This window comes from Mus musculus, chromosome 19, assembly GCF_000001635.26.
Source record: "Mus musculus strain C57BL/6J chromosome 19, GRCm38.p6 C57BL/6J".
In the NCBI taxonomy this organism is placed as follows: Eukaryota; Metazoa; Chordata; class Mammalia; order Rodentia; family Muridae; genus Mus; species Mus musculus.
The window spans coordinates 27388439-27408304 of NC_000085.6; the positions used below are offsets into that span (position 1 = coordinate 27388439).

The following is a 19866-nucleotide window of genomic DNA, read 5'->3' on the forward strand; positions in this document are numbered from 1 at the left end:
CTTTTATAAAATTTTACGGAAAATATAAAAAAAAATGCTAACTCCTGTCTTGAGTTTGGTCATGCAAGAAACTGTCCTTGGGCTGGAGAGATGGCTCAGAGGGTAAGAGTACTGACTGCTCTTCCAGAGGTCATGAGTTCAAATCCCAGCAACCACATGGTGGCTTACAGCCATCTGTAATGAGATCTGATGCCCTCTTCTGGTGTGTTTGAAGATAGCTACAGTTTACTTATAATAAACAAACAAACAAACAAATAGAAACTGTGTCCTCAGCTGGATGTGGTGGCCCACATCTTTAATCGCAGCACCAGGGAGACAGAGGCAGGCAGATCTCTGTGAGTTTGAGGCCAGTTTGGTCTACACAATAAATTTCAAAACAGTCAGAGCTACATAGCAAGATCCTGCCTTAAAAAACAAAAAATAAACATGCTCTTTATTGTGTATTTGAATATATACGTTTTAGGTACTCGGGACTTCATACTACATGTTTAGAAATTCACCAGAGCTAAGAACTCAAGTCATTATGGAGAGCGTGAATTAGAACTACAGAGGAAACAGCTGCTTTTTCTACAAGCTGCACAAAAGCACCTTTCAAGTTATGTACGTGTTTTTCACTTTTAAAGATTAAACATGTTAGCACCCGACTCTCATCTCTCTAAACGGTCCTTTATACGGAGAACGAAAACTCGAGTCATGGTATGTTAGCCACACAGAAGCAAATCAAACTGTCTTTCCCCACTCTCCTCCTCACTCCATGCCTAGAGGATCCAGCCAACAGTGGCAGGTGTCATGCCTGGGAAAGGGCTTACTACACCCCAGCACGAGAGGGCAGGAGAGTCCTAGAAGCTGCATTAGTAGTCCTGGAACCTTAAGTTGGGACAGGTAAGGCACAGACAATTCCTCAGAGGGTCAGATGGCCGCCTTAGTATATATCAGACATGCAGAGCAGCAAGGACAGGCCTCTGTACTAAAAACGCCTGCTACACAAGTTCTCATGGTCTACAGATCTCCAGTTTTGCCGCTGAAAGCCAGCTGTATTTTTAAAGTCCAAACATACTACCTACACTCAATCCTCTACAGTTCCCCCTTTTAGTCACACTATGGGCTCTGACTATTTTAGGGATTGTTCATGGGACAATGTCCTCATTCTCCTTGGAAGGTATTTACCCTGAAGGCCCAAATACAAAGATCAGACTTTCCCAGCAACGCTGACTTCAAGCGAGGACCCATCATCTCCTGATTCCTCTAGCACACTTCCCTCCATGTGCTGGACTGACCAGAGCAGCTTCCAAACAAACCTGATGGAACTCAGTCTGCACGGCAGCTGAGGAAGCAGCTGTCCCCAGTGCAGGCTGCCCTGGCCACAGGCTTCCCGGAGTTCAGACCACTTTCCTGCTCCACTATACACACTCTGTTTGAACTTCATGTCCTTAATTCTTTTGTTATAACATCCCTCTAAAGTTCACCTACACCAGGAAACCTTCTCAGATCATAGCTGTCTCCTTTCCTAAATTAAGCCATTCAACCACAGAGCACACACCTGGGCCCACAGATCACTGCCATACTGTGTAGTACTCAGTCTCACAGATCAGACAGTTGACATTAAACCAAAGGTCTCTTTTAGAAACAATTTTATATAAATAGGTCCTTTAACAAATGCATGCACAGAGCGTCCAGTTGTGAGTATGAGAGATTCCACCTTCTCCTCTGGGAAGCGGGTTCCCGCTTGCTCATCCTGCTGCCTACGCAGTCAGCTTCTCAAGCAGGGTCTGGATGCCTCTGCTGCTGCTTTTGTTTTTTTCCAAGGTAGGAATCAGGGGTTTCAGTCCACCTTTGACTTTGTTTACAACTTCTTGGTCACAACTCTGAAGAAGGCTGGAAGGAGGAAAAAGATTAAAAGATTAAATTTCACACAAGCCCTGAATCTACAACACAACCCATATTGACAGGGTAACCAATCCATTGTTGAGTCACCTCCTGTACAGTATATTATACAGATTTTTAAACATTTACAAGATGAGGGTCACCAAGATGACTCAACAGGTGGAACCCATATGGTCCAAGAGGAAAACGGAATAAAGCAACTTGCTTCCTGGCTCATCTGTGTGCTGTGGCATGTATGTGTATATAGATACCCACTAAAGGAACAAAGAAATGTAGTTTAAAAGAATTAAAATTCACCAAATGAGAGTAGTCCACATTCTGAAACGATGAAATGCTTTATAACCCCGTGGGTGGAGACCCGGAGGTAAGACTCCATCGATGGTGATTATCTTCTGACTTACTTGCATCCTGCCTTAACATGGTTTGGCAGGCATGGGTGGTGGTCTAGGCTCCTATCTTTGAATGTTTGGATCCCATTTGGCAGAACTGTTTGGGAAGGATCAGGAGGTAGAGCCTTTGGGGTGGCCTTTGTGGTTTCAAAAGCCCGTATTACACTCAGTCTTGCCCACCCTGTCTTTTACCTGTGACTACATGTGAGTTCTCAGCTACTTCTCCAGCACGCTGCCTGCTTGCATGCTGCCATGCTCCCTGCCATGATGGGCATGGACTTACCTTCTAAAACTGTGAGCAACCCTCTTCCCCAAAAAACCTTTTATTAGTTGTCTTGTGATGGCTCGCGCTCTCACTCTCGCTCTCTCTCTCTCTCTTCCTCTCTCTCTCTCCTCTCTCTCTATCCCTCCCTCCCACCCACTCTTCCTCTCCACAGCAATAAACATCGACTAAGACAGCAATCTTATCCTGGTGACAATCTCAAAAGCAGAGGCCACATGGTTCACTCATTACGGACACAGATGGCTCCATAGATGAACTCGCCCTAGTGAACAGGTGTGGCAGACAAAGCATGGGAGGAAAGCAGACCTTGGTGACCCTGTCACTGAGCTCTACACCTATAACATACTATGCTGTGGAAGTGGAAGGCCTTCACCTTAGAACGTCCCTGATTTGGCCAGAAACTGCCTTCTGTCAGTAACTCAAGAGCATGGTAATTGTCTTAGACTCAGTTTTCTTTAACAACAGAATTCATCTTCTCCTTCAGGTTGTTTGCTTTTGGTTGGAGAACTGAATCCAGGATCTCACCACGGACTATGTAGTTTATGGCTGCATTCTGCTGCCAAGCTGAGCTATACTCAGGCTCAACCCACTCACACACTAAGCCCACATTCAGCCACTGAGATAACAGTTCCCAGAAGGATGTTTTTTTGTTTTGTTTTGTTTTGTTTTTTTAAACTAGACACTGATACTTAGTAAATACTCAATGAGAACCACTACACAGGGCTGGGTCACAGGCACCTGACTGCATGCCACCAGGCCCAAATCTCCTTTTCTCTCCCAAGTTCTTTAGGACTACATTTAAATGTTGCCCTCTGAAATATATTCTATAAGGAGATCACCTGGCATTTTCAAGAGCCCCTGGTCCCAGTAACTTTCATTTATATCAATAACGAGGAAGCTGTGTTAAAAGTACTAGGCAGCATCCTACAGCTCACAGGAGATGACAACAGCTACTAGTAGAGTGCCCTGTAGTGGACCTGTCACTCAGCGTCCTTATGTTAGCAACCTGGCTAAACAGCCACTGTATTACATGGTATACATAAGTAAGTCATACACAGACACAGTGAAAGGCACTATATATGCCTTGTTTTCTCAAAGCAACTTTAAGATTATTAACTTTTTGCTTTACAACCAAGAAAAACCAGAAAAGCTCAATGACTTTGCAAACCATGCAACAGGCAGGGCTCGAGGCCCAGGCAGACTAAGGCCTGTTTTCCTAGCTGCTAAAGAACTCTACAGTGTTATTCCTTAGCCAGCATACAAGGCTTTTTCCTTTCTACCCAAAATGTTCCTTCAGTAACCTAATAGCAACTGTGAACAAACAACATTAAATAGTCCCAAAAGAAAACACAAATTCTAACTAAAATGTAAACAGGCAGGGAAATTTGGCAAACAAATTCTACTCAACTGTCCAGCAAACATGAAGACTACCTTTGAAGCCACACAACAGTTGAACTTCTGTTTAGAACCTTAAACACTATGTATCTCCATATAGTTCCAGGCAAAGCTCCACAAGAAGCACACTGGATCATTCGTATGTCTGATCTACCCAAGGGAGTGCTGACTGATAAGCAAACTTTACCCATTAATTTCATAGCATCACTGAAATTTCCACTTGGTTGGGCAGAATGAAAGCATGTGTCAGTAGGCGTTAACATTCCAAAGGCCTGGTAAGGAAATGCAAGTCAAAAAAGTTCCTGTTGCAGCTAATGGGTTCTGACTCCTTAACATCCCCTCAAATATTAACTCATTTTACTAAGAAACAGACAGCTGAATATACATGTAATAACATACAATCAAATAAAATGACTGGTTTAAAAATGAATTCTCATGTATCTACAGTAGATCAAATCATATACTAGAATACTGAGCCTAGTTTACAAGTTACAGTAAGGCTAGACAGCAAGTTCCACATATAAGGTGGAAGCTTCAAACCGGTAAAAAAAAAAAGCTTCTCACTGTCGGTACATGTGCTGGCTAGTATTGTCAACTTGAAAAGGAAATCTCAAATGAAGAATTGCCTCCAACAGACTGGCCATGGGTCGCTTTCTTGTTAATTGATGTAGGAGGGCTCAGCAAACTGTGACAAGTGCCATCCCCAGCAAACTGTGACAAGTGCCATCCCCAGTAGGTGGTCTTAGTCCAGGCAAGAAAAGCAGCTGCAGGTGAACCTGGGAGCAAACTAGCAAGGAATCGGCATCTGCCCACAGTCTCAGCCCATGCCTTAAACTTTGCCTTGGCTTTGCTCAGTGATGGATTCTGATCCAGGAGTTCTAAGATAAAATAAGCTCCCCAAGGCTGATCTTGGCTAGTTTTGTATAAATGAGAAGCAAACCAGGATAGCAACACAGCAGAAAACCAGTAACAGCACACAGATATTATAAAATGAACATTTTAAACAATGATCCATACATTATAAACTCAACATAACCAATTCCAGAGAGCAGTCTATAACTTGGCCTCCATTTCCATATCATCAACTTCTTGTACTTTAACAAATCTCTATCAATCTGGAAATCACTAAAGACAACAAAATAAACTATAAAGTTAGGCTTGGCTTAAACAGCTCTGTGACAGTTTCCACAGGCATGCATCTTACTCATTAAGAAAAAAATATAACTACATTTTGGTCAAATCTACAAATGTAGTAAAACTGTAAACATAAATTTCTGTGACCCCTGACACCCAAAGATGACACTTAAATCTGAGGACTGAAGAGCTGTATTTGCTTAAAGAAAAGTTTAGGGCTGGCGAGATGGCTCAGTGGGTAAGAGCACTGACTGCTCTTCCAAAGGTCCTGAGTTCAAATCCCAGCAACCACATGGTGGCTCACAACCACCCGTAATGAGATCTGACACCCTCTTCTGGTGTGCCTGATGACAGCTATAGTGTACTTACATAAAATAAATAAATCTTTAAAAAAAGAAAGAAAAGTTTAAGTCGCATCTGTTTACTGTTTTTTGTGCGAGCACACAAAGCTCCTTGCCTCAGCCTGAGAGTATGGGTAAGAGGACAACTTGCAGGAGGAGTTAGTTCTCTCTTTGTATCATGTGGGGCCTGGAGATGCAACTCTGGTAGTCAAGCTTACTGGCAAATGCCTTTGTCTCACCGCCTCTACAAGTACTTTTTCATATTTGTCTAGACTAAGAGTGATGGAGTAATCCCACATTATTGGGAATAAACTCGAGAAAAAGAAAGAAATGAAATAAGTGTCTGTGTGTGTTGCATGACACAGCTACCAACCTGGAAAGAATAATGGCACCTCGGTTGATGCTGGCCCAGGACTTGAGGTTCTTCATACCAACACGCTCTACAAGGGTTTTTGCAAAACAACCTGCAAAGTAGACTGATACTTAGTGGGCGCCACATGCATATCCCCTTAAGTTAATATAAACACTAAAATTCTAGTATAGATCGAGCACTGTGTTAATAAAGCCAAGTTTCTTAACTCTGATGCAACTTCTAAACTATCTTTTAGCAATAATTACCCAAGAAAAACAAATTATTTTTAAAAAGCTTATTTGATCACATCTGTACTTTTGTAATATTTAATGATTTAACCTTGACCAGCAAGTAAATGTTTGACAATATCACTTTACCTGTAGCCAAAATTAGTTCCTACAGAAAAAAAAAATTAACTAGAAGGGACCAGTAACATGGCTAGTGACTAAAGAATGAACATTTTGGCTTACTCGTGGCAATTTCTTTCTACAATGATTTCGTAGCCACCATAGCCTGTTGTCCCAGCTCTGGAGGCTGAGGCAAGAAGACTGCCATGGGTTTCAGGCTATGTGATTCCTCCATCCCAAACACCGTTCATCTGTAACTCTCTTTCCAAGGCCTTAGCCTGTTGTTCCCTGTACCCTCTAGGTGCAGCTCATTCTCAGCCAGTGACTGGGGTTTGGGAAGGAAAGGGTGACCTATGCTGATGGCAACAATCTCACGTAGGTACTGTGTACATATAATAATTCAAAGACACGCATGGAGCACACTTAGCTCTTGTGGTAAACAAGGACAGCTAGTGAGGCTGTTTGCTTTCCAAAGGTGATAAAAACAACATGTTCTCCATGGTGTGCATTTCTAGATGCTGCCAGTCCCCCATTAAGGGTAGAATCTAAGTCTTCTGTTGAATCTGGGTGGTCTCATTGCCTGGACCAACAGAACAGGGTAGAAGTGAGATGAGATGACATCTAAGGACTAATCCTGAGGCCTAAGCATACGTGGGCTGTTTCCTTGGGACGCTCAATCTAAGCACCAACACCCGGGGCTGAGGACCTCAACTCAGACTCCTAGAAACTATGTATGGCTGGAGCTTGTTATTATTATATACCTAATATTCCCAGGTGGGATGAGATGTGGAAACAGGGCCCCTAGGAGCACAGGGGCCAGCTAGCCCAGCATATGGAGTGACAGATCACAAAAGACAAGCTCTGTCTCAAACAAGGTACACTGACAACTGAAGCTGTCCTCTGCACTCTACACATGTGCCACGACATGCTATGTCCATAGTCATACACATACATGCCATAAATAAAAGAATAAAAATAAATAAAAAACAATTAACCACCATGATGTGTGCAGGCCCAAGCAGTCTAGGACGAGGAAGTGCGGCTAACACTGGCGGCCCTGTGGTAGGATGAGGAAGTGCAGCTAACACTGGCAGCCCTGTGGCTGGGCCAGCAACACTGTGTAAACTCCAGTGCCCAACAAGGAGCCTTGAGAGGTAGGGAGAAACAAGCTCCACTAAAGCCGAAATCCTGCTCAGTGAACCACTAAGCCGAGGGAGCTTGTCACACAGCAATACATAACCCGGATAACAGACACTTATTCGTGCTTGAAACAACAACCACTCCAAGCCCACCAGCCATGGTTTAGGGCTTTTGGTGTCTTAATTATAAAAAAATCATTAGAAAAATGTTTGGAAATTGGTAACTTGTCAAACTCACCTAAACAGAGCATCAATGTTTCCAATAATGAAATTGCGGCAGAAACCAGTCCCAGGTCTTTATGTGACAGTACCACCCTCCGCCCTCCACTGGAAACTGTCTCCAAAAACAAATCCATGACCTCAGCTCAAAGCTTTTCCAGCCACCGTAACAGCTCATGGTATTTGCATGGTAGGCAAGCAGTCTACTAGTGAGCTGTAGCCAGCCCTTGACATTTAATCATTACTTACTTATTCACAGGCACGATTTCCACATACTTGGCAAATAGTACCTGAACCTAAATGGTCAGTATAAAGTCAAGGAATGCAAAAACTCCATGTAACACACACACAAAAGATAAGCTGCACAGCCTACCTTCCTTTCCGCTTTCTTTCATCTTTTTATCTTGCTCTAGTAACCATTTGAGAACCAGATGTCCTGCAGGATGCTCAGCAACATGAAGCTACAAGAGAACCCGACACGTTATTGCAGAAGCTAGTAAATATCTCTGGTCCCTGAGCCTATCTTTACCCCACGTGTAGACACAGATGTGGTTACGTTTCAGTTTTAAGAAATCTTAACCCAGGATGCCCATCATATACCTAGGGTGCAACAAGCAGCAAAGTAGAAGATCATAGCCCCTACAAGGTAGTGCAGAAATTAGTTTGTTTGAATAGCAACATACAATGCTCATCTAAAAAATCAGGTAATCTGTCCACTCTTCCCATGGCAACATTGTTCTAAGATACAAAGAAATCTCTGGGGAGAATGCTACATGGCGTTTAAATATTATTCTCTACAGTGACCTAATCAGCAGGCCAAGAAAACATTCTGCAGCTTGCTTGCTGGCCCTACCAACTGTTCCCACAGTAACAGTGGTCTCCCTTCATTTAGGATGAGAACCAATGAGCACTATTTCCATAGAGAGCAGTATTTCATCACATTCATCTGTCTGCTCCAGGAAGGCAGGGGTCTGAGCTTCAGCTGACAGTCCACTTGTCTCTTCCAATCCACGTTGTCAAAAGCATGCCACATGTCAGACATCAGACACTCAATACCAGAATCAAGTGCGGGTGGGGATTAACACTGCTGAGTGCCAGACTAGACCCATGGCTAAAGGGAATTAGACATGGAATGAATAACTGTGCTGTGAAAAAGATTCTAACTACTTACTCAACAGGTAGCCCCAACTTGTTTCCTCTAAAGGCTCCACTGTGGTCTCCGGGGCTACATCCTCAAGGCTTTAAGTAACCCTCGCCATCCAGTCACTCTTGCTAGACTGGTGTGGACGCAGGTGTGCCTCAGACCAATTTTCGCTAATGACATGGCAGGAAAGCCTGGCTAGAGATGGTCTTCCCTGACAAGAAAAGGCCTCCTTGCTCTTGCTTTCCTTCCTGCCTGAGAGCCTGATGTGAGCAAGTGCTGCGGCTATGGAAGCTGGCCTGAACTAGAACACACAGGGAAAGAGGGCAGGGCAAAGGAGCCCAACAGGGGAGGCTGACTGCCCTGTGCAGCACACAGCCTTTGTACTGTGACGACTCAGTGCTGCTACCACAAGGCATTCCATTATGTGTAGTTTACTGTCACCAGAACTACATCACTAGTTTAAAGTCCCTTGGACGGAACTAAAATGCAGCTGTTAGCATTCAGCTAACATAAAGGTGTGCATAAAAGTGACACGTACACTTCTGTCCAATGGATTCCAAACTCGAAGGGCAGGGACTGTCATTTCATCTATCGAGTATCTCTTTAAGCATTCCTGACAGATTTATTGCCTTTTCGATTAATGAATGAAAGGCTTAACTTGAACAGCTTATTTTATATCCTTGAGCAATGCCAGCGATCATAATGAAAGGCTATTCTATTTAGCACATAAAGGCTTTTGTGAGACTAACTGACAGTAGAGGTCAAAGATCCAAATAAATAAATAAATAAAATAAAATAAAATTGGTGGTTGCCTGTAACCAGCTGCTAGTTCAGAGCTCCCGGGTCTTACAAGGCAGCACAGGACAAAGGCAGTCCGATCGATCGGCGGCCCCTGCCTTCTGCTTGTGGCCGGCTGATTTGCAAACACGAGTCTTGAGCTCCCAATGCTCCCCTCCTCAGAGCTGCGGTATGGCTCCCTGCAGCCCACGCTCTTCTCCACCATTCTTGACTGAGCTGCTAACCCTTCAGGGCCCAGTGTAGCCTTTTCCAATTCCAGGAAGGCTACCTGGGGACATGCTGTTCTTATACAACCCCTTAGAATCCACAGTTGTCCTTCAGTTTTTGTTTCTATGTTAACTTAAATAATTACTTTCCTTAAATTGCATGTCTTCCGAAAGCTTTGGGGTGCAGCAGAGGACGGTGTTGCCTGCGGTACAGCACTAACAAGGCACACACAATCAGTGAACTTCAGATGCAACGTAGAATCACACCATGCCCATGTAACTACAAACAAGAAGGAACAACTGTTCTGTCTGAGACAGCCTCACCCAGCTCAGTCAGGCCCTCCACTTCATGTGTAGGAGAATGACCTTGAACTCCTATTTCTCCTACCTCAATCTCTCAAGTCTAAAGCCTAGGTTTGTGGTTATGCACCCGGCTGAGTGAGTCTTTTTTAATGAGTCAAACAAAATTAGGGAAGACTTCAAGGAGAACTATGGGCACTGGAATGCATTAGGCTTTGAATGGATGGAGCACAGGACAAACAGCACTTCACACCACAGGAAGCAGCTGCCACAGCAAGCATGGACTACTCTGGAAAGGTAGTGAAGGGGCAATCACAGATAACCATAAGTCATAGCACATGTCTGTAGGCACTACAGGATCTCTGCATTCTGGGGAAGACAAGTGCTACCACCGGCACTCTGAGTTACCGTTTTTAAATGTACTACTGGCATGACTGTTGACCCTCTGCAGAATCCACATCTGGAGATACTATAGGCCCTGGGGCTCTCCTACTATAATCACAGTACATCACCTCTCCGTCCTTGCCACCAGGATGCAGTTCTGCTGCTGCCAAACTGGCGATGGCATCCATAGCAGGCTGAACATCTCCAGTAGCAGATCCCAGCATGTCAGACACCAGCACACATGCAGACTTATCCAGCACCACCTCTTGAGTGTGTCCTTGCAGGTAGCTCAGCAAAGCTGGAGAGATGGACTCCAAGAGCTCACGCCGGCGGATTGCAGTGTCCTTCTTGCTGTCGGAATATGTTGAGTGAGGTGGTAAGCTAAGTGACCAGTCTTGTTATCACAAACCTCCAGGAGCTTATCATAACCCAGGGCACTATCTCCTGTAACTGTCAGTCCTGCCGAGCATGTGGACAGTGAGTGAGTCAAGGGCAGACTAGGTGTCATCTTTCCATCCCCAGGATCTGAACACTATCTGGCATGGAGCAAGACTTCAATAAAGGAAGCTGCTTTCTACACCACAGTCACAAACGAGTAACCAACCATTCCCAATCCTGCCAATCTTCAACCAAGTAGTGGCAAGTCATCATGTGAGACAGGACGTGTTCAGAGTACTTTATAGATGCTCTCAGGACATTTAAGTATAAGATACTGACAACTCTGAAAGTAAAGTAAAACAAAAAGCAAACTATTCACTTGAATGCCTACTGTGTGCCAGGTTCAGCTGTGTTCTTTCAGCCAGATACTGCCATTTCCTTCAAAGTAAGCTCTTGAGACTATGGAATTCACTAAGAAGTCTTAGGGAAATGGAGGGAGAGAGGGAGGCATCTAGAGGATTTCTTGGAGTCATGAGCTGGCCTTCACCTGTGCGCGTTGCCATCACCCTTCTGCAGAAGCTCGATGAGCTCGGGCACCGTGTGGGCGGGGTCTCTGGGGCTCATCAAGTACAAGAGGACTTTCCTTCCGTATTTGTCATTAACTATGCTGGGCAAGGAACTGATGATTTCCTAGATAATGGAAACAAAAACGTCCACTGTTTATTATATTCCCAGAGTTCCGCTGAGATTTGATGGGGATGAAGAACACACCCTGGGTATTTTCCTCACTCCACTCACATCACTTGTGACGTCAATTCTGACATGTCTTATCAAAGCACAAAGAATTACTTTCAGAACTGTTCATTCTCTGCTGTGGTGGCCATTATTGAACAATCTGTTTGAACTAACTGATCAAACCCAAGGACTTTTTAAAGTTAGAAGAGCTACCTCCACTCATTGTGAGTATGGGTCAGGCCGCTATTACTAAGGACAGCACCTACTGCGATCTGAGTGGACAGTCAATCTGCAGGAGACTTAATGTAGCATGAGCCTTGATGAAGCACGGACCTCAGAACCTCCCTGCTGAGCCAGGAGACAGGAAGCTGCTCTGCTAATCACAAAGAGTATGAAGGCTTAGCTAGGTTGCTTATTCATAGCAAAAGAAGGCTGTTTACTGCAGTAAAAAATACACACAGGGAGATGAGAAAATAATCTAGCAAGAAGATGCCCACCATCCTGAATTGACATCAGCATTGCCAGTAGTTAGAACTAAAGTGATACTGCTCCCCACTCCCCCCCCCAAATGCCTAAGGAAATCATCACAGAAAGTCACTGAATTCCTTTATCCTACTTTATTTTAGAGACAAGTTCTTGCTGGGCGGTGGTGGCGCATGCCTTTAATCCCAGCTCTTGGGAGGCAGAGGCAGGCAGATTTCTGAGTTCGAGGCCAGCCTGGTCTACAAGGCTGAGAGTTCCAGGACAGCCAGGGCTATACAGAGAAACCCTGTCTCAAAACAAACAAACAAACAAAACAAAAAACAAAAAAAAAAAGAGAGAGAGAGAGAGACAAGTTCTTGCTAGGTAGCCTGGAAAGGCCTTGAACTGAATGCTAGGGTTACCAGCATGAGCCACCACACCCTCAACTGTTAACAGAGAAAATGCAAAGGGAATCCATCATGACTTGTCACAACACTGTTTCCAAAGACATTGTTTCCAAAGCCACACACAACTGAGCAGAAGTTACCTGAAGCCACAGACAGTACTAGCTTACTTGCTAAGTTTATAGGTCAGGATTAGAAGCAGTGATCCGACTAGACCCGAATGTGACTCCAAATCTGTCAGATCCAAAGAAAGCACACCCCTCCTCTGAAAGGAAGACCTTCTCTTAACATGATACATACTCAGGTCTGCTTCTAGTTTTGTTTTAAGATTTATTTACTTATTCTATGTATATGAGTACACTGTATCTGTCTTCAGACAGAACACAAGAGGGCATCAGATCCCATTGCAGATGGTTGTGAGCCACCATGTGGTTGCTGGGAACTGAACTCAGGACCTCAGGAAGAGCAGTCAGTGTTTGTAACCTCCCAGCCATCTCTTCAGCCCCGGTTTTTTTGGTTTTTTTTTTTTTTTTCAAGAATTAAAAAGTATCTGTATTGTGTATGGGTATTTTGTCTGCATGTATGTCTGTGCAAAAGATGCATACAGTGCCTGCAGAAGCCAGAAGAGGGTGTCGGATCCACTGGCATTAGAGCACTGTGAGCTGGGTACTGAACCTGGGCTCTGGAACAGCAGCCAATGCTCTTGAGCACTGCTCCAGTCCCCAGTCTGCTCTTAAAAAACAGACAGACAGACAGACAGACAGATAGACAACAAAAATACCTCTTTATTACTAAGTTAGTGTTTTAGTACAAAGGATTGAACTAAAAAGTCAGTCATCAACCACAGCATCACAATACAGCAAAACTTAGAATCATGTGTTGATGATAAAATCCCCCAAAGTAGCATTATCTGTGCTTTTGATAATGAGATATTTAATGATCCAAAGTCAGGGAAGCTTTTGTATGTCCTCAGTGCACCTGAACTCTTTTTCATGGCATAATAAGGAAAGGTAAGAGGCACCAAGATAAGGAATGGCCTCCCTGACAGGTCCCACACATAAGAACCACTCTAAGGGCACTGCCAGGATGAACAACTTCTGTAACTGACATGTCAGGTCCTTGCTCTGACCAAGCAGGTCTTTGCCTAGGCTCCTTGGCATTCTTAAGAGGTGAATGGTTCAAAGCAAAGATGCACACAGGCAATGGAGTTAAAGTGGTCACACAGTTTCCATGAGGACAGAAACAGGACAAGCAACAGAAACCTGAGACCTGAACCTGCCACCTTCCTGGTCAGAGCACAGGTGTCCGCACAGCCCGGGAGGCTTCTGCCTCACGTTCCGCGGGGGTCACCTTGAGAGTGTGGAACACAGAGGCCAGCAGCTTCTGGAACGGGCGAGAGCCACAGAGCCTCTGAGGCGGCGCCATTTCCGGCTCAGGACAACCTGCCACCTTCCTGGTGAGAGCACAGGGGTCCACCCGGCCCGAGAGGCTTCTGCCTCACGTTCCGTGGGGGCCACCTTGGTTCCGGGACTCCGCGGCGGGCAGTCTGCAGGCCAAAGCAACACAGCTTCTGGGAAAAATCCTGTTTTGGCCCTTCATCTTCGGCCAGGAGGAGGTCCAAACACCAGATAACTGTGCACCTCCCTGAAAGAGGAGAGCTTGCCTGCAGAGACTGCTCTGACCACTGAAACTCAGGGAAGAGAGCTAGTCTCCCTGGTCTGCTGATATAGTGTAACAAAATCACCAGAGGAACAATCTCTAAACAGAGACAACTATAACAACTAACTCCAGAGATTACCAGATGGCGAAAGGTAAACGTAAGAATCTTACTAACAGAAACCAGGACTACTCACCATCATCAGAACCCAGCACTCCCACTTCGCCCAGTCCAGGGCACCCCAACACACCTGAAAAGCTAGACCTGGATTTAAAAGCATATCTCATGATGATGGTAGAGGACATCAAGAAGGACTTAAATAACTCACTTAAAGAAATACAGAACACTGCTAAACAAGTAGAAGACATTAAAGAGGAAACACAAAAATCCCTTAAAGAATTGCAGGAAAACATAACCAAACAGGTGATGGAATTGAATAAAACCATCCAAGACCTAAAAAGGGAAGTAGACACAATAAAGAAAACCCAAAGTGAGGCAACAGTGGAGATAGAAACACTAGGAAAGAGATCTGGAACCATAGATGCGAGCATCAGCAACAGAATACAAGAAATGGAAGAGAGAATCTCAGGTGCAGAAGATTCCATAGAGAACATCGGCACAACAATCAAAGAAAATGGAAAATGCAAAAAGATCCTAACTCAAAACATCCAGGAAATCCAGGACACAATGAGGAGTGGATGAGAATGAAGATTTTCAACTCAAAGGACCAGCAAACATCTTCAACAAGATTATTGAAGAAAACTTCCCAAATCTAAAGAAAGAGATACCCATGAACATACAAGAAGCCTACAGAACTCCAAATAGACTGGACCAGAAAAGAAATTCCTCCCGACACATAATAATCAGAACAACAAATACACTAAATAAAGATAGAATACTAAAAGCAGTAAGGGAAAAAGGTCAAGTAACATATAAAGCGCAAGCCTATCAGAATTACACCAGATTTTTCACCAGAGACTATGAAAGCCAGAAGAGCCTGGACAGATGTTATACAGACACTAAGAGAACACAAATTCCAGCCCAGGCTACTATACCCAGCCAAACTCTCAATTACCATAGATGGAGAAACCAAAGTATTCCACGACAAAACTAAATTCACCCATTATCTCTCCACAATCCAGCCCTTCAAAGGATAATAACAGAAAAAAACCAATACAAGGACGGGAACCACGCCCCTAGAAAAAACAAGAAGATAATCCCTCAACAAAACTAAAAGAAGACAGCCACAAGAACAGAATGCCAACTTTAACAACAAAATAACAGGAAGCAACAATTACTTTTCCTTAATATCTCTTAATATCAATGGGCTCAACTCCCCAATAAAAAGACATAGACTAACAGACTGGCTACACAAACAGGACCCAACATTCTGCTGCTTACAGGAAACCCATCTCAGGGGAAAAAGACAGACACTACCTCAGAGTGAAAGGCTGGAAAACAATTTTCCAAGCAAATGGGCTGAAGAAACAAGCTGGAGTAGCCATTTTAATATCGGATAAAATCGACTTCCAACCCAAAGTTATTAAAAAAGACAAGGAGGGACACTTCATACTCATCAAAGGTAAAATCCTCCAAGAGGAACTCTCAATTCTGAATATCTACGCTCCAAATGCAAGGGCAGCCACATTCATTAAAGACACTTTAGTAAAGCTCAAAGCACACGTTGCACCTCACACAATAATAGTGGGAGACTTCAACACACCACTTTCATCAATGGACAGATCGTGGAAACAGAAACTAAACAGGGACACAGTGAAACTAACAGAAGTTATGAAACAAATGGACCTGACAGATATCTACAGAACATTTTATCCTAAAACAAAAGGATATACCTTCTTCTCAGGACCTCACGGGACCTTCTCCAAAATTGACCATATAATTGGTCACAAAACAGGCCTCAACAGATACAAAAATATTGAAATTGTCCCATGTATCCTATCAGACCACCATGGCTTAAGACTGATCTTCAATAACAGCATAAATAATGGAAAGCCAACATTCACGTGGAAACTGAACAACACTCTTCTCAATGATACCTTGGTCAAGGAAGGAATAAAGAAAGAAATTAAAGACTTTTTAGAGTTTAATGAAAATGAAGCCACAACGTACCCAAACCTATGGGACACAATGAAAGCATTTCTAAGAGGGAAACTCATAGCTCTGAGTGCCTCCAAGAAGAAACGGGAGAGAGCACATACTAGCAGCTTGACAACACATCTAAAAGCTCTAGAAAAAAAGGAAGCAAATTCACCCAAGAGGAGTAGACGGCAGGAAATAATCAAACTCAGGGGTGAAATCAACCAAGTGGAAACAAGAAGAACTATTCAAAGAATTAACCAAACGAGGAGTTGGTTCTTTGAGAAAATCAACAAGATAGATAAACCCTTAGCTAGACTCACTAAAGGGCACAGGGACAAAATCCTAATTAACAAAATCAGAAATGAAAAGGGAGACATAACAACAGATCCTGAAGAAATCCAAAACACCATCAGATCCTTCTACAAAAGGCTATACTCAACAAAACTGGAAAACCTGGACGAAATGGACAAATTTCTGGACAGATACCAGGTACCAAAGTTGAATCAGGATCAAGTTGACCATCTAAACAGTCCCATATCACCTAAAGAAATAGAAGCAGTTATCAATAGTCTCCCAGCCAAAAAAAGCCCAGGACCAGACGGGTTTAGTTCAGAGTTCTATCAGACCTTCAGAGAAGATCTAATTCCAGTTCTGCACAAACTATTTCACAAAATAGAAGTAGAAGGTACTCTACCCAACTCATTTTATGAAGCCACTATTACTGATACCTAAACCACATAAAGACCCAACAAAGATAGAGAACTTCAGACCAATTTCTCTTATGAATATCGATGCAAAAATCCTCAATAAAATTCTCGCTAACCGAATCCAAGAACACATTAAAGCAATCATCCATCCTGACCAAGTAGGTTTTATTCCAGGGATGCAGGGATGGTTTAATATACGAAAATCCATCAATGTAATCCATTATATAAACAAACTCAAAGACAAAAACCACATGATCATCTCGTTAGATGCAGAAAAAGCATTTGACAAGATCCAACACCCATTCATGATAAAAGTTTTGGAAAGATCAGGAATTCAAGGCCCATACCTAAACATGATAAAAGCAATCTACAGCAAACCAGTAGCCAACATCAAAGTAAATGGAGAGAAGCTGGAAGCAATCCCACTAAAATCAGGGACTAGACAAGGCTGCCCACTTTCTCCCTACCTTTTCAACATAGTACTTGAAGTATTAGCCAGAGCAATTCGACAACAAAAGGAGATCAAGGGGATACAAATTGGAAAAGAGGAAGTCAAAATATCACTTTTTGCAGATGATATGATAGTATATATAAGTGACCCTAAAAATTCTACCAGAGAACTCCTAAACCTGATAAACAGCTTCGGTGAAGTAGCTGGATATAAAATAAACTCAAACAAGTCAATGGCCTTTCTCTATACAAAGAATAAACAGGCTGAGAAAGAAATTAGGGAAACAACACCCTTCTCAATAGTCACAAATAATATAAAATATCTTGGTGTGACTCTAACTAAGGAAGTGAAAGATCTGTATGATAAAAACTTCAAATCTCTGAAGAAAGAAATTAAAGAAGATCTCAGAAGATGGAAAGATCTCCCATGCTCATGGATTGGCAGGATCAACATTGTAAAAATGGCTATCTTGCCAAAAGCAATCTACAGATTCAATGCAATCCCCATCAAAATTCCAACTCAATTCTTCAACGAATTAGAAGCAGCAATTTGCAAATTCATCTGGAATAACAAAAAACTTAGGATAGCAAAAAGTCTTCTCAAGGATAAAAGAACCTCTGGTGGAATCACCATGCCTGACCTAAAGCTTTACTACAGAGCAATTGTGATAAAAACTGCATGGTACTGGTATAGAGACAGACCAGTTGACCAATGGAATAGAATTGAAGACCCAGAAATGAACCCACACACCTATGGTCACTTGATCTTCGACAAGGAAGCTAAAACCATCCAGTGGAAGAAAGACAGCATTTTCAACAATTGGTGCTGGCACAACTGGTTGTTATCATGTAGAAGAATGCGCATCGATCCATACTTATCTCCTTGTACTAAGGTCAAATCTAAGTGGATCAAGGAACTTCACATAAAACCAGAGACACTGAAACTTATAGAGGAGAATGTGGGGAAAAGCCTTGAAGATATGGGCACAGGGGAAAAATTCCTGAACAGAACAGCAATGGCTTGTGCTGTAAGATCGAGAATTGACAAATGGGACCTAATGAAACTCCAAAGTTTCTGCAAGGCAAAAGACACCGTCAATAAGACAAAAAGACCACCAACAGATTGGGAAAGGATCTTTACCTATCCTAAATCAGATAGGGGACTAATATCCAACATATATAAAGAACTCAAGAAGGTGGACTTCAGAAAATCAAATAACCCCATTAAAAAATGGGGCTCAGAACTGAACAAAGAATTCTCACCTGAGGAATACCGAATGGCAGAGAAGCACCTGAAAAAATGTTCAACATCCTTAATCATCAGGGAAATGCAAATCAAAACAACCCTGAGATTCCACCTCACACCAGTCAGAATGGCTAAGATCAAAAATTCAGGTGACAGCAGATGCTGGCGTGGATGTGGAGAAAGAGGAACACTCCTCCATTGTTGGTGGGATTGCAGGCTTGTACAACCACTCTGGAAATCAGTCTGGCGGTTCCTCAGGAAATTGGACATAGTACTACCGGAGGATCCAGCAATACCTCTCCTGGGCATATATCCAGAAGATGCCCCAACTGGTAAGAAGGACACATGCTCCACTATGTTCTTAGCAGCCTTATTTATAATAGCCAGAAGCTGGAAAGAACCCAGATGTCCCTCAATAGAGGAATGGATACAGAAAATGTGGTACATCTACACAATGGAGTACTACTCAGCTATTAAAAAGAATGAATTTATGAAATTCCTAGCCAAATGGATGGACCTGGAGGGCATCATCCTGAGTGAGGTAACACATTCACAAAGGAACTCACACAATATGTACTCACTGATAAGTGGATATTAGCCCAAAACCTAGGATACCCAAGATATAAGATATAATTTCCTAAACACATGAAACTCAAGAAAAATGAAGACTGAAGTGTGGACACTATGCCCCTCCTTAGAAGTGGGAACAAAACACCCTTGGAAGGAGTTACAAAGACAAAGTTTGGAGCTGAGATGAAAGGATGGTCCATGTAGAGACTTCCATATCCAGGGATCCACCCCATAATCAGCATCCAAACGCTGACACCATTGCATACACTAGCAAGATTTTATCGAAAGGACCCAGATGTACCTGTCTCTTGTGAGACTATGCCGGGGCCTAGCAAACACAGAAGTGGATGCTCACAGTCAGCTAATGGATCACAGGGCCCCCAATGGAGGAGCTAGAGAAAGTAGCCAAGGAGCTAAAGGGATCTGCAACCCTATAGGCGGAACAACATTATGAACTAACCAGTACCCCGGAGCTCTTGACTCTAGCTGCATATGTATCAAAAGATGGCCTAGTCGGCCATCACTGGAAAGAGAGGCCCATTGGACACGCAAACTTTATATGCCCCAGTACAGGGGAACGCCAGGGCCAAAAAGTGGGAGTGGGTGGGTAGGGGGTTGGGGGTGGGTGGGTATGGGGGACTTTTGGTATAGCATTGGAAATGTAAATGAGCTAAATACCTAATAAAAAATGGAAAAAAAAAAAGAAACCTGAGACCTGAACCTATCTATAGTAAGCGCAGTTCTACAATAGGTTATGTGAGGAAAAACCAAAAGCAAACAACGAAAAAACTGTAAGCTACTTTAGCCACAGGGAGTTAAATCTAACAGAATAGACAAGAGTA

General features: G+C 43.2%; 1 protein-coding gene across 3 annotated transcripts in view; it reads right to left on the reverse strand.

Annotated features, from left to right (window-relative positions):
• Positions 1–259: 259 nt before the first annotated feature.
• Pum3 (pumilio RNA-binding family member 3) overlaps positions 260–19866 on the reverse strand; it is a 41211-nt gene continuing 21604 nt past the window's right edge. The window contains exons 14-18 of one of the 3 annotated variants that reach the window (NR_131940.1): positions 11241–11383; positions 10444–10662; positions 7857–7944; positions 5800–5890; positions 260–1875 (exon numbers count right to left, since the gene is read on the reverse strand). Coding sequence is in view for 2 of the 3 variants with exons in the window: in NM_177474.5 (NP_803425.1) it covers positions 1743–1875; positions 5800–5890; positions 7857–7944; positions 10444–10666; positions 11241–11383 (678 nt within the window). In the remaining variant the exon portion in view is untranslated. Of the gene's footprint in view, positions 1876–5799; positions 5891–7856; positions 7945–10443; positions 10667–11240; positions 11384–19866 lie in introns of all 3 variants that reach the window. The other 2 variants (NM_177474.5, XM_006527183.4) reach the window with 2 other exon arrangements.